A 16406-nucleotide genomic window follows, 5' to 3' on the forward strand; every position below is an offset into this window, starting at 1 on the left:
ACCACCACCACCACCACCACCACCACTGCCAGTCAATGTCCCGCTGTTAGTGAATCAATCTGGAATTCAGCCATTGTTATTTGAATTCTTTCACTTCATTATTGGAAAAAATCATTAGAGAGGGAGGTGTAGTAGGGTAATGCGTGTATGTGTGTGTGTGTGTGTGTGTGTGTGTGTGTGTGTGTGTGTGTGTGTGTGTGTGTGTGTGTGTGTGTGTGTGTGTGTGTGTGTGTGTGTGTGTGTGTGTGAGAGAGAGAGAGAGAGAGAGAGAGAGAGAGAGTGTTCACTGCAGTGCAGATAAACCATCACCATTAGTGACTGAACAGGGGATTTAACCTTGTCTCTGTGACCGAGAGGAGAGGGCTGGCGTGACCCAGTTAGTTGAAATATGGAGAAAAGGTTACGCTTCAAACCAGGACTGACATTTAATATCAGTGACATGTCCCTCCGATACACCCCCCTCCTGCATACTGCATCTGTTTCACCTTCATTATTCAGAGAGCAGACACCCTAGAGTCACTCACTGACAGCTGAGTCTGTGTGAGTGTGTGACTGGCTGACTAACTGGCTGACTAACTGGCTGACTGACTGACTAACTGGCTGGCTGGCTGACTGACTGGCTGACTGGCTGACTGACTGACTGACTGACTGGCTGACTAACTGGCTGACTGACTGACTGACTGGCTGGCTGACTGACTGACTGGCTGACTGACTGGCTGACTGACTAACTGGCTGACTGGCTGACCGGCTGACTGGCTGACTGACTGACTGACTGACTGGCTGGCTGACTGACTGACTGGCTGACTGACTGACTGGCTGACTGACTAACTGGCTGACTGGCTGACCGGCTGACTGGCTGACTAACTGGCTGACTGACTGACTGGCTGACTGGCTGACTGGGTGACTGACTAACTGGCTGACTGGCTGACCGGCTGACTGGCTGACTAACTGGCTGACTGACTGACTGGCTGACTGGCTGACTGGCTGACTGGGTGACTGGCTGACTAACTGGCTGACTGACTGACCGGCTGACTGGCTGACTAACTGGCTGACTGGCTGACCGGCTGACTGGCTGACTGGCTGAATAACTGGCTGACTGGCTGACTAACTGGCTGACAGGCTGACCAGCTGACTGGCTGACTGACTGGCTGACTGGCTGACTGACTGGCTGACTGGCTGACTAAGTGACTGGCTGACTGGCTGACTGACTGACTGGCTGACTGTCTGACTGTCTGACTAAGTGACTGGCTGACTGGCTGACTAAGTGACTGGCTGGCTGGCTGGCTGACTGGCTGACTGACTGGCTGGCTGGCTGGCTGACTGACTGGCTGACTGGCTGACTAACTGGCTGACTGGCTGACTAACTGGTTGACTAGATGACCGGCTGACTGGCTGACTAAGTGACTGGCTGACTGGCTGACTGACTGACTGGTTGACTGACTTACTAAATAACTGGCTGACTGGCTGACTAACTGGCTGGTTGACTGAATTAATAACTGGCTGACTGATTATCTGATTGACTGCTGACTAACTGGCTGACTGACTGGGTGACCAACTGGCTGATTGACTGGCAGGCTGACTGGCAGACTGACTAACTGACTGGCTGACTGACTGGCTGACTGGCTGGCTGACTGGCTGACTGGTTGGCTGACTGAATGATAGACTAACTGACTGACTGGCTGGCGGAATGGCTGACTGACTGGCAGACTAACTGTCTGAACTGTCTGACTGATTGACTGACTGGCTGACTTGTTGACTAACTGACTGACTGACTGACTTACTAAATAACTGGCTGACTAACTGGCTGGTAGACTGAATGAATAACTGGCTGACTGATTATCTGATTGACTAATTGACTAACTGGATGACTCACTGACTGATTGACTGACTGGCTGACTTGTTGACCAACTGACTGACTGACTGAATGAATAACTGGCTGACTGATTAGCTGATTGACTGATTGACTAACTGGATGACTGACTGACTGACTGACTAACTGACTGGCTGACTGGCTGACTGGCTGACTGGCTGACTGGCTGACTTACAAGGTCATGACTGCTGACTGACTGGCTGACTGACTGGGTGACCTACTGGCTGATTGACTGGCAGGCTGACTGGCAGACTGACTAACTGGCTGGTTGACTAAATGAGAGACTGACTGACTGACTGGCTGACTGACTAACTAACTGGCTGACTGGCTGGCTGAATGGCTGACTGACTAACTGGATGACTGACTGACTACTAACTGACTGACTAACTGACTGACTGGCTGAATGGCCGACTGACAAACTATCTGACTGACTGACTGGCTGACTGAATGACTGACTGACTGATTGACTCACTGGCTCAGTTGTTGACTAACTGCCTCACGGACTGACTGACTGACTAAATAACTGACTAACTTATAGTCATGACTGTTTGACTAACTGGCTGACTGACTGATATCGTCATGACTGGCTGACTGACTCGCTAACTGACTAACTGGCTGGCTGACTGACTGGCTGACTTACTGACTGGCTGACTGACTATCTGATAGTCATGACTGGCTGACTAACTGGCTGACTGACTGATAGAGTCATAACTGGCTGACTGACTGGCTGACTGATAGTCATGACTGGCTAACTGTCTGGCTGGCTGGCTGACTAATAGACAGTGTCATTACTGGTAGATTAACTGGTTGACTGACTGGATGACTGACTGACTGACTGGCTGACTGACTAACTGATAAAGTCATGACTGGCTGACTAACTGGCTGACTGACTGGCTGGCTGGCTGACAGTACTAACTGATAGAGTCATGACCTATTTGGTGGTTTACTGACTGATAGCGTCATGACTTCCTGACTAACTGGCTGACTGGCTGACTGACTGACTGGCTGGCTCACTGACCAACTTATAGCCATGACTGTCTGACTGACTGATAGCGTCATGACTGGCTGATTGACTAACTGATAGCGTCATGACTGGCTGACTGACTGGCTAACTGACTGATAGTGTCATGATTGGCTGGCTGGCTGGCTGGCTGGGTGACTGACTGGCTGGCTGGCTAACTGACTGGCTGACTAACTGGCTGACTGACTGGCTGACTGACTGGCTGACTAAATGGCTGACTGACTGACTGACTAACTGGATGACTGTCTGGCTGACTGGCTGACTAATAGACAGTGTCATGACTGGCTGATTAACTGGTGGACTGACTGGATGACTGACTGGCTGGCTGAATGACTAACTGATAAAGTCATGACTGGCTGACTAACTGGCTGACTGATAGTGTCATGACTGGCTGGCTGACTAACTAAATGATAGAGTCATGACTGGCTGACTGACTGGCTGACTGACTGGCTAACTGACTGGCTGGCTGGCTAGCTGACTAACTAAATGATAGAGTCATGACTTTATGAGGTGCTACAAACCCATGACAGGATTAGACAGATTTGGTATACAGATAAGATTTACTTGGGTCCCAGCCCATGTGGGGGTGGACGGGAACGAGGCTGTAGATGAACAGGCTAAACAAGCACTTAGTAGTGGGGATGTTGATGTTGAAGTTTCAATTAACAAGGCAGACGGAAAAAGCCTGATATGGACAGTGATGGTGCAGAGATGGCAGGAGCAGTGGAATAGAGATACTAAGGGCAGGCATTTATTTCAAGTACAGAGGAAAGTCAGGGAGGGGAGGACCGCAGGAAGGGACAGAAGAGAGGAGGCTATTTTTACAAGATTAAGGGTGGGACACAGCCAGTTGAATAAGACCTTAAATGTGATAGGAAAGCATCCATCAGGAAAGTGTAATTATTGCCAGGAAACAGAGACCGTGGAGCATGTATTGCTACAGTGTGGGCAGTATCAGAGGGAAAGAGAGAGGATGAGATCTAGTGTGAGGGAGAAGGGGATACAGGATGGCTAGCTTAGCTGTTAGCCTTCAAGAGACAGGTTGAAGCCTGCTTAACAGAGACACTAAGCTCCTAGCCATCAAGCCAACGCAGTTGGTACCAGATGAGTTTTCCAATGGAGCCCTCTTTGTCTGGAGAACTAAATGAATGGTTCCAGTTCTGTAGGAGCTGTATCTACTACGCTTTGTTTCGGGACAAACCGGATCACTCTGAGTTCCAATTGTTTACTTGCCGATGATTATAGGCTTGAGGTGGCTTCCTTGATCACGCAGGTCGCCAGCCTACGTAAGAAATTGGGGAAAACACAGAGTGGAATGTACATTTTCTATGCCGTGGCTGGATGGCGTTCGCGCTTGTTGGATGCATCTCCACCTTGTCGTTTGTCGTTATCCGACTGGCCGGTGTTGCCCGGAGCTCCCCCATTTGATAGCACCGTCGAAGGAGCACAGCATGAGGAGAAAGGCAATCAACGATGGTCACATGTCAGGAGCCGTGGAAGCCGAAGACATCAACCTCCCGCAAAGCAGTCTACACTCCCAACGAGAGGCCCGGAGCGGATACAAACAACGAATAGTTTCGCCGTCCTGGAGCCTGATCTTCCTGCACCTTCGTCGCTGGGGGTGCCTGTGTCTGCGGCCGCAGTGCCTACTACTACGATTTCGAAGTCGACGTCGGCAACCTTCCGTCCCTGCTCTGGATCGAGCGGGGCTTCTCCATCTGTCGGAGGCCTGCATCCTGTGAAGCGTCGGAGTGGGCGGATTTCCTCGTCCTTCTCGCCAGCCGTGATTTTGGGCAGCTCCATGGTAAGAAATGTGACCGTTCCTGGTGCAAAAACAATGTCCTATCCCGGAGCTCGAGTAAATGACATTACTAAGTTGCTCCCGAATGTACTATCTCAGGACATTGAAATCGATTCTATCGTAGTCCTTGTGGGTTTTAATGACATTATGAAGGGCAGCTCTGAACAGTTGAAACTGGATTTTAAAGAGCTGATTGACTCTCTGCTGGACATTAACAAAAAAAAAAACATCATATCTGGCCCTGTGCCCTCTCTGAATTGTGGCATTGAACGCTTTAGCAAGATTCTTGCTCTTCACAACTGGCTACGTGATCATTACAGCTCAATGGGTGTAACTTTTGTTGACAATCTCGATACCTTTTGGAAACAAAACACGTTTTATAAGGAGGATGGGATCCACCCAAATCATTTGGGTTCCTGGATCCTTTCACAGCATTATAAGGCTGCGTTGAGACAATGACTTAGCAATGACCCAAGCCTAGCTCAGCTAATCCCTACCATTGTGACGCAGAGTTGTCAAAATGCTACAGCAAATGTACATTACATCAGGGGCGTCGGTAGTCACAATATACGTAACCTAATTTATGTCCCTCTAACTGCCCTGAATGCCTCTGCTGATCCTACAGCTATTGGATGCAGTAATCATGTGCCTAAGAACCAGATTTATACTGTTAGCACTGAGCCGGTGTGCCCGAGGAGGAAGTCCACTGTGTGCAGCTCACCCTGCACTAACATAAAGAACATGAGCACATCTACTGCTGCTAAGCTTCCCAGTAAAGCAATAAAAACAGGTAAGCATCCCAGAAGAAAAGTGCTCAAAATAGCCCACGTTAACATATGTATCTTAAGAAACAAGGTTCATGAAATCAATAATTTGCTAGTAACAGATGACATTCATATTCTGACTATCTCTGAAACTCACCTTTGATGATACAGTGGTAGCAATACAAGGTTATAACATTTACAGAAAATATAGAACTGCCAATGGTGGAGGTGTTGCTGTTTATATTCAGAACCACATTCCTGTGAAGATTAGAGAGGATCTAATGTTAAATACTGTTGAAGTAATATGGCTACAGGTTCATCTGCCTCACCTAAAGTCCATTCTGGTGGGAAGCTGCTATAGACCACCAAGTGCTAACAGTCAGTATCTGGATAACGTGTGAAATGCTTGATAATATATGTGATGTCAATAGAGAGGTATACTTTCTGGGTGATTTAAATATTGATTGGCTTTCATCAGGCTGCCCACTCAAGAGAAAGCTTCAAACTGTAACCAGTTCCTGCAAGCTGGTTCAGGTTATCAGTCAACCTACCAGGGTGGTCGCTCTGGATAAGAGCGTCTGCTAAATGACTAAAATGTAAATTATGTAAAATGTTACAAACAGTACAGGAATGAAATCATCAACATGTATTGATCATACCTTTACTAATGCTGCAGAGATTTGTTTGAAAGCAGTATCCAAATCCATCGGATGTAGTGATCACAATATAGTAGCCATATCTAGGAAAACCAAAGTTCCAAACGCTGGGCCTAATATTGTGTATAAGAGGTCATACAATCAGTTTTGTAGTGATTCCTATGTTGTTGATGTAAAGAATACAGTGGGGAGAACAAGTATTTGATACACTGCCGATTTTGCAGGTTTTCCTACTTACAAAGCATGTAGAGGTCTGTAATTTCTATCATAGGTACACTTCAACTGTGAGAGACGGAATCTAAAACAAAAATCCAGAAAATCACATTGTATGATTTTTAAGCTGTCACAGTGCCCGACTCGTTCCTGTTACCCAGACTGGATGACTGTATTGATACTGTTGGTGCTGCTACTTATGTAACCAAACTAGATCTTCTAAAAGGTTACTGGCAGGTGCCGTTAACCTCACGTGCCTCCGACATCTCTGCCTTTGTGACCCCAGATCACTTCCTACAATATGCTGTCATGGCATTCGGGATGCGGAACGCACCAGCCACTTTCCAACGCCTGGTTAACACAGTATTGGCTGGAGTTCCTGATTGTAGTGCTTACCTTGATGATCTGGTAATTTATTAATTTGAGTGGTCTGATCATGTTAACACTCTAAGGGTAGTGTGTGAACGTCTAGCAGCCGCTTCTCTAACCCTGAACTTAGCAAAGTGCGAGTTTGGGAAGGCCACTGTTACTTATCTCGGTAAACAGGTCGGCCATGGTCAGGTGCGCCCTGTAGATGCCAAGGTCTCAGCTATAAATGCATTTCCCGCACCTACCACCAGAAGAGAGCTACGCCGCTTTTTAGGGATGGTTGGCTACTACCGTAGTTTCTGTAAAAATGTCTCTGCGGTAGTTGCTCCATTAACGGATTTGCTCAGTCCGGCGAGAAAATTTGTATGGTCTGAAGATTGTCGTACTGCTTTTAACACTCTTATGTAGTACTCCTGTTCTTGCTGCGCCAGATTTTGAACGACCGTTTAAACTGGGGGTAGATGCAAGTGCCAGAGGTGCTGGTGCTGTTCTACTACAGCAGGACCAGAGTGGAGTGGACCATCCTGTCTGTTATTTTTCACGGAAATTTAACAAATGTCAGACAAACTATTCCACCATTGAACAAGAAGCTCTAGCTTTGTTATTAGCTCTGCAGTACTTTGAAGTCTATGTTGGTTCCAGTGCATTACCAGTGATAGTGTATACTGACCATAACCCCTTAGTTTTTCTCCACCGGATGTACAACCAGAACCAACGCCTTATGCGTTGGGCACTTGTAGTGCAAAATTATAATTTGGAGATCCGCCACAAAAATGGGTCGGATAATGTGTTGGCAGATGCTTTGTCTCGTGTTTAAAGATCTAGTTTTTTTTGTTATCCCGTCAGGATGCTGTTGATCTTTGAATTTTGGGTGTTGTGATGGTACGTGTGTCGCAAACCCTTGTGGTTTGCTCTTTTAAGGGTGGGAGTGTTACGGATGAAGGTATCCTGTGTCTTTTTGTGTTTTTCCTCTCCTTCTACCCTAATCACAGGTGTCCTGTATGTTGGTGGTCGTTGGGGTGTCTGCTGATTGCTGAGGTGGACCAATCAGTGGACATTCCTCTACATTGCACCACCTGTTTCTGGTTTTTCAATCACACATCCCATTGTTTAAAAGCCGGTCAGTTGTGTTTGTTGTTAGAGACTATTTCCGTATGTGAGTATGGATACTGTGGTGTCCTGTGTTTTGTGTACTCACTCATTTGCTGGTTACTCTGTTTGGTAACTTTGTGTGTTTCTGGGCGTACATTACCCGTAGGAAGAAAACTGTCTAAAAACACTAGTTAGACCTGAGCGGACCACCCACTGTAATTTTTGTATGATTAGCAGTAGCTTAGTGGTTCTTGAGGCAGGCAAGATCAGTTTAGGGTTTGTTTACACTATTGTTTCATTTCTTGGGTCCTGCTCAGCCCTTTTTCCCAAACCTTTACCGTGTGTTCAAAAATAAACCTTTTATGTTTGACGGTAGTTTATGGTTGTCGTGTAGTTTTTGTTCTCACTGTTTCATGTCACGATTCTAATTTGCATGAATTATGTTACGGGTCTCTTGTCCATCCACCCTAGACGTTTAAAGCCACGGGGTTCGTAACACTGCTGCTGGAAAAACGTATGTGTTAAGGCTTTACACCCCCTGCTATAATGTGGATAAAGAGTTACTTGTCTAACAGAACACAGAGGGTGTTCTTTAATGGAAGCCTCTCAAACATAATCCAGGTAGAATCAGGAATTCCCCAGGGCAGCTGTCTAGGCCCCTTACTTTTTTCCATCTTTACTAACGACATGCTTTGAGTAAAGCCAGTGTGTCTATGAATTCGGATGACTCAACACTATACACATCAGCTACTACAGCAACTGAAATAACTGCAATACTTAACAAAGAGTTGGAGTTAGTTTCGGAATGGGTGGCAAGGAATAAGTTAGTGTTGAATATTTCCAAAACTAAAAGCATTGTATTTGGATCAAATCATTCACTAAACCCTAAACCTCAACTACATCTCGTAATGAATAATGTGGAAATTGAGCAAGTTGAGATTATTAAACTGCTTGGAGTAACTCTGGATTTTAGACTGTCATGGTCAAAGCATATTGATACAACAGTAGCTAAGATGGGGAGAAGTATGTCCATATATAAGCGCTGATCTGCCTTCTTAACGACACTATCAACAATGCAGGTCCTACAGGCCCTAGTTTTGTCGCACCTGGACTACTGTTCAATCAGGTCAGGTGCCACAAAGAGGGACTTGGGAAAATTGCAGTTGGCACAAAACAGGGCAGCACGGCTGGCCCTTAAATGTACACAGAGAGCTAACATTACTAATATGCATGTCAATCTCTCCTGGCTCAAAGTGGAGGAGAGATTGACTTCATCACTACTTGTATTTATGAGAGGTATTGACATGTTGAATGCACAGAGCTGTCTGTTTAAACAACTAGCACACAGCTCAGACACCCCTGCATACCCCACAAAAACATGCCACCAGAGGTCTCTTCACAGATTCCAAGTCCAGAACAGACTATGGGAAGCGAACAGTACTACATAGAGCCATGACTACATGGAACTCTATTCCACATCAAGTAACTGATGCAAGTAGTAAAATTAGATTTAAAAAACAGATAACAAACATCTTATGGAACAGCGGGGACTGTGAAGCAACACAAACACAGGCGTAGACACATGCATACACACACACGATAACATACGCACTATAAACACACGTACACATGGATTATGTATTGTAGATATGTGGTAGTGGTGGAGTAGGGGCCTGAGGGCACACAGTGTGTTGTGAAATCTGTGAATGTATTGTAATGTTTTTAAAATTGTATGAACTGCCTTAATTGTGCTGGACCCCAGGAAGAGTAGCTGCTGCCTTGGCAGCAGCTAATGGGGATCCATAATAAATAAAAATTCGGAAATTAGTTTAAAGAGTATATTGAGTAGAACGTCATTAGATAGTCTCAAATATTTTGTTATCTTTTTTTAAGAGCAACGGGGCTGGCAGGTAGGATTTAGTTTCTCCCTGTCTCTGGCCCACACTCCAGTACAGTAGGTGGCTGAACGTTGGATACAGATAAACCCCACCGAAGAAGAAGAAGAAGAACGTGAGCTGTTCAGTATGTGTTGACAGTCCTTTCTACCGCGCCGTTTTTGAAAGATATAACGTTAGCCATCGAGAACTACAAAAGTTTTGCTACTTTTCTCAGCAACATTGATGCCCTGAATTTAGCAGGCGTTATCGACAGATCAGTTGGAAAAAGTGATGGGCTACTTTCTGCACACGTCACGGTCAGTGTGAACCGGAGTGACTTCACACAAAGCTGGCCAAACAAGATGTAGCTACAAACAAAACAGAGTTAAATGGTTCCAGTGAAGCATTCATCCATGTATACGGATAAGAGTCTAGCTACATTTTCCAGATATACGTTTCTAATTTAGTCAGAAAGTCATTTTTATTGCAAGTTAAAGCATACTGTTAGTTAGCTAGCAAACGTTAGCTTGCTGGCTCGCTAGCTAACGTTACGTGTATGATCAGTGTAATAATATTATTCAAATGAGAAATTCATTTGCATTGCTAGTTATAGCCTAATGTTAGCTAGTTAACGTTGAACCTAGTTTGTTAGCTTTAGCTACTCGCAGATTCATACTACAGCTATGACAATGTTTGTATTGGTAGTAGTATGAGTTGGGTTTATGCCGGTTCATTGTTTAGCTACATGTCTAAACAAAAGACTCCACTTCGGCCGGATTATTACATGACCCATCAAATTAGCAGGTGTGTCTGGGGGTGATTACGGCCATCGATTGTATTTCATGAACATGTACAGTGAGGGGAAAAAGTATTTGATCCCCTGCTGATTTTGTACGTTTGCCCACTGACAAAGACATGATCAGTCTATAATTTTAATGGTAGGTTTATTTGAACAGTGAGAGAGTACTTGCATACTTGCATAGTAGCAATATCAAAAACAGAAAGTGTCCAGAGAAAAATATTTAGGGCCGTCTGAAGTTTGCCAATGAACATCTGAATGATTCAGAGGAGAACTGGGTGAAAGTGTTGTGGTCAGATGAGACCAAAATCGAGCTCTTTGGCATCAACTCAACTCACTGTGTTTGGAGGAGGAGGAATTCTGCCTATGACCCCAAGAACACCATCCCCACCGTCAAACATGGAGGTGGAAACATTATGCTTTGGGGGTGTTTTTCTGCTAAGGGGACAGGACAACTTCACCGCATCAAAGGGACGATGGACGGGGCCATGTACCGTCAAATCTTGGGTGAGAACCTCCTTCCCTCTGCCAGGGCATTGAAAATGGGTCGTTGATGGGTATACCAGCATGACAATGACCCAAAATACACGGCCAAGGCAACAAAGGAGTGGCTCAAGAAGAAGCACATTAAGGTCCTGGAGTGGCCTAGCCAGTCTCCAGATCTTAATTCCATAGAAAATCTGTGGAGGGAGCTGAAGGTTCGAGTTGCCAAACGTCAGGCTCGAAACCTTAATGACTTGGAGAGATCTGCAAAGAGGAGTGGAACAAAATCCCTCCTGAGATGTGTGCAAACCTGGTGGCTAACTACAAGAAACGTCTGACCTCTGTGATTGCCAACAAGGGTTTTGCCACCAAGTACTAAGTCATGTTTTACAGAGGGGTCAAATACTTATTTCCCTCATTAAAATGCAAATCAATTTATAACATTTTTGACATGCGTTTTTCTGGATTTTTTTGTTGTTATTCTGTCTCTCACAGTTCAAATAAACCTACCATTAAAATTATAGACTGATCATCTATTTGTCAGTGGGCAAACATACAAAATCAGCAGGGGATCAAATACTTTTTTCCCTCACTGTAGGTGTATCAAACATTCAAGGGCCATTTTCTCAAAAGTGGTATTACAAGTTTATCAACTTTCAAAGCAGAATTACTTTCCCATTGTTCCTCATCTGTACAGTCGTGGTCAAAAGTTTTGAGAATCACACAAGTATTGGTCTTCACAAAGTTTGCTGCTTCAGTGTTTTTAGATATTTTTGTCAGATGTTACTATGGTATGCTGAAGTATAATTAGAAGCTTTCCATAAGTGTCAAAGGCTTTTATTGACAATTACATTAAGTTTATGCACCCTTCTTTTTCAAGACCTCTGCAATCCGCCCTGGCATGCTGCCAATTAACTTCTGGGCCACATCCTGACTGATGGCAGCCCCTTCTTGCATAATCAATGATTGGAGTTTGTTTGTGGGGTTTTGTTTGTCCACCCACCTCTTGAGGATTGACCACAAGTTCTCAATGGGTTTAAGGTCTGGGGAGTTTCCTGGCCATGGACCCAAAATGTCGATGTTTTGTTCCCCGAGCCACTTAGTTATCACTTTTGCCTTATGGCAAGGTGCTCCATCATGCTGGAAAAGGCATTGTTCGTCACCAAGAAGTTGCTCTCTGAGGATGTGTTGGTACCATTCTTTATTCATGGCTGTGTTCTTAGGCAAAACTGTGAGTGAGCCCACTCCCTTGGCTGAGAAGCAACCCTACACATGAATGGTCACAGGATGCTTTACTGTTGGCATGACACAGGACTGATGGTAGCGCTCCCCTAGAATATCAGTCTGTCCCTGATGTTTTTCCTGGAGAGAATTGGCTTCCTCGCTGCCCTTCTTGACACCAGGCCATCCTCCAAAAGTCTTCGCCTCACTGTGCGTGCAGATGCACTCACACCTGCCTGCTGCCATTCCTGAGCAAGCTCTGCACTGGTGGTGCCCCGATCCCACAGCTGAATCAAATTTAGGAGACGGTCCTGGCGCTTGCAGGACTTTCTTGGGCGCCCTGACGCCTTCTTCACAACAATTGAACCTCTCTCCTTGAAGTTCTTGATGATCCGATAAATGGTTGATTTAGGTGCAATCTTACTAGCAGCAATATCCTTGCCTGTGAAGCCCTTTTTGTGCAAAGCAATGATGACGGCACGTGTTTCCTTGCAGGTAACCATGGTTAACAGAGGAAGAACAATGATTTCAAGCACCACCCTCATTTTAAAGCTTCCAGTCTGTTATTCTAACTCAATCAGCATGACAGAGTGATCTCCAGCCTTGTCCTCGTCAACACTCGTACCTGTGTTAACGAGAGAATCACTGACATGATGTCAGCTGGTCCTTTTGTGGCAGGGCTGAAATGCAGTGGAAATGTTTTTTGGGGATTAAGTTCATTTTCAGGGCAAAGAGGGACTTTGCAATGAATTGCAATTCATCTGATCACTCTTCATAACATTCTGGAGTATATGCAAATTGCCATCATAAAAACGGAGGCAGCAGACTTTGTGAAAATTAATATTTGTGTCATTCTCAAAACCTTTGACCACGACTGTAATGTATGATATACCATTTTCTAGCTCTGAGTCTCTACTTCTATCCAATGTAAAAAACACCATTTAAAATTTGCTACATAAGACCAAATCGAGGCGATCGGTCACAAATAGTTAAAGTAAAAAAGGGAAAATAAATCAACATAAATATGGGTTGTATTTACAGTGGGGTTTGTTCTTCACTGGTTGCCCTTTTCTTGTGGCAACAGGTCATACATCTTGCTGCTGTGATGGCACACTGTGGTATTTCACCCTGATAGATATAAATCGATTTCTCTCTCAGCTCTTCCTCTATGTATAGTTCTGTACCTGGCTGGTCCTGAAGGTGACCCGGTAGCTGTACTGCATCCATTCCTTCTCCTTCCCTTCATCCAGCTTCTCTCTCCTGATGCTGACTGCTACTGGACCCAGGTTCTCATCAACTCCAAAGTAGTTCTGGTGCTCTGAAAGACAGAACACAATAAGACAACTATCAGATCGCACGCACGCACACACAGACACACACACACACACACACACACACACACACACACACACACACACACACACACACATCTAGATATCTGGGAGAACAATGAGGATGGTATCGTAGTGTGCTCTGCTATCTAGATATCTGGGAAACAATGAGGATGGTATCGTAGTGTGCTCTGCTATCTAGATATCTGGGAAACAATGAGGATGGTATCGTAGTGTGCTGTGCTATCTAGATATCTGGGAAACAATGAGGATTGTATCGTAGTGTGCTCTGCTCTCTAGATATCTGGGAAACAATGAGGATGGTATCGTAGTGTGCTGTCTATATGATTATGTACATTCAGATGTCTCTCTCAGGTCATGTCTTCGCTCTCCCTTCTAAATAATAAAGGATGTCATGCAGAGGAGAGGAGGGGGGAGTCGCCCACAGCAGTGTCTTAATCAACCAGACCATGATCCCAGTCAAAGCCAGAGAGGTCAGGTGTCGGACAGAGATCAAGCCAAGCCATAGACTGTTCTCTCTGCTTCCGAACGGCAAGCATTACCGGTGCATCAAGTCTGACACCAACAGGCTTCTGAACAGTTTCTGTCGCCAAACCATAAGACTTCTAAATTGCTACACGGACGATCTGAGTTGACCCTCGACACACTTACGCACACTGACACTCGAACACACACATAACATGCAGACATATTGATATTGACTCTACACACACTCACTCACATGCAATCATCATATACCCTGCTGCTACTCTGTTTATCATATATCCTGATGTCTAGTCACCTGACCCCTATACATATCTACTGACCCTGTATATACCTGCTACTCTGATTATCATATATCCTGATGTCTAGTCACCTGACCCCTACACATATCTACTGACCCTGTATATACCTGCTGCTACTCTGATTATCATATATCCTGATGTCTAGTCACCTGACCCCTATACATATCTACTGACCCTGTATATACCTGCTGCTACTCTGATTATCATATATCCTGATGTCTAGTCACCTGACCCCTATACATATCTACTGACCCTGTATATACCTGCTACTCTGATTATCATATATCCTGATGTCTAGTCACCTGACCCCTATACATATCTACTGACCCTGTATATACCTGCTGCTACTCTGATTATCATATATCCTGATGTCTAGTCACCTGACCCCTCTACATATCTACTGACCCTGTATATAGCTGCTACTCTGATTATCATATATCCTGATGTCTAGTCACCTGACCCCTATACATATCTACTGACCCTGTATATACCTGCTGCTACTCTGATTATCATATATCCTGATGTCTAGTCACCTGACCCCTATACATATCTACTGACCCTGTATATACCTGCTGCTACTCTGATTATCATATATCCTGATGTCTAGTCACCTGACCCCTCTACATATCTACTGACCCTGTATATAGCTGCTACTCTGATTATCATATATCCTGATGTCTAGTCACCTGACCCCTATACATATCTACTGACCCTGTATATACCTGCTGCTACTCTGATTATCATATATCCTGATGTCTAGTCACCTGACCCCTATACATATCTACTGACCCTGTATATACCTGCTACTCTGATTATCATATATCCTGATGTCTAGTCACCTGACCCCTATACATATCTACTGACCCTGTATATACCTGCTACTCTGATTATCATATATCCTGATGTCTAGTCACCTGACCCCTATACATATCTACTGACCCTGTATATACCTGCTACTCTGATTATCATATATCCTGATGTCTAGTCACCTGACCCCTATACATATCTACTGACCCTGTATATACCTGCTGCTACTCTGATTATCATATATCCTGATGTCTAGTCACCTGACCCCTATACATATCTACTGACCCTGTATATACCTGCTACTCTGATTATCATATATCCTGATGTCTAGTCACCTGACCCCTATACATATCTACTGACCCTGTATATACCTGCTACTCTGATTATCATATATCCTGATGTCTAGTCACCTGACCCCTATACATATCTACTGACCCTGTATATACCTGCTACTCTGATTATCATATATCCTGATGTCTAGTCACCTGACCCCTATACATATCTACTGACCCTGTATATACCTGCTGCTACTCTGATTATCATATATCCTGATGTCTAGTCACCTGACCCCTCTACATATCTACTGACCCTGTATATACCTGCTGCTACTCTGATTATCATATATCCTGATGTCTAGTCACCTGACCCCTATACATATCTACTGACCCTGTATATACCTGCTGCTACTCTGATTATCATATATCCTGATGTCTAGTCACCTGACCCCTATACATATCTACTGACCCTGTATATACCTGCTACTCTGATTATCATATATCCTGATGTCTAGTCACCTGACCCCTATACATATCTACTGACCCTGTATATACCTGCTACTCTGTTTATCATATATCCTGATGTCTAGTCACCTGACCCCTATACATATCTACTGACCCTGTATATACCTGCTACTCTGATTATCATATATCCTGATGTCTAGTCACCTGACCCCTATACATATCTACTGACCCTGTATATACCTGCTGCTACTCTGATTATCATATATCCTGATGTCTAGTCACCTGACCCCTATACATATCTACTGACCCTGTATATACCTGCTACTCTGATTATCATATATCCTGATGTCTAGTCACCTGACCCCTATACATATCTACTGACCCTGTATATACCTGCTACTCTGATTATCATATATCCTGATGTCTAGTCACCTGACCCCTATACATATCTACTGACCCTGTATATACCTGCTACTCTGATTATCATATATCCTGATGTCTAGTCACCTGACCCCTATACATATCTACTGACCCTGTATATACCTGCTGCTACTCT

The 16406-nt window shown here is 44.6% G+C and overlaps 1 protein-coding gene across 1 annotated transcript in view; it reads right to left on the reverse strand.

Moving 5' to 3' along the window:
* Positions 1–16406, reverse strand: part of LOC311134493 (signal-induced proliferation-associated 1-like protein 2) — a gene marked incomplete at both ends in the record, with an annotated part of 247625 nt that overhangs the window by 212140 nt on the left and 19079 nt on the right. Inside the window, 1 exon segment of the mRNA XM_084168193.1 lies at positions 13351–13484. Within this exon segment, the coding sequence (XP_084024319.1) occupies positions 13351–13484 (134 nt within the window).

Source organism: Coregonus lavaretus (genome assembly GCF_964263955.1).
Source record: "Coregonus lavaretus genome assembly, chromosome: 1".
In the NCBI taxonomy this organism is placed as follows: domain Eukaryota; kingdom Metazoa; phylum Chordata; class Actinopteri; order Salmoniformes; family Salmonidae; genus Coregonus; species Coregonus lavaretus.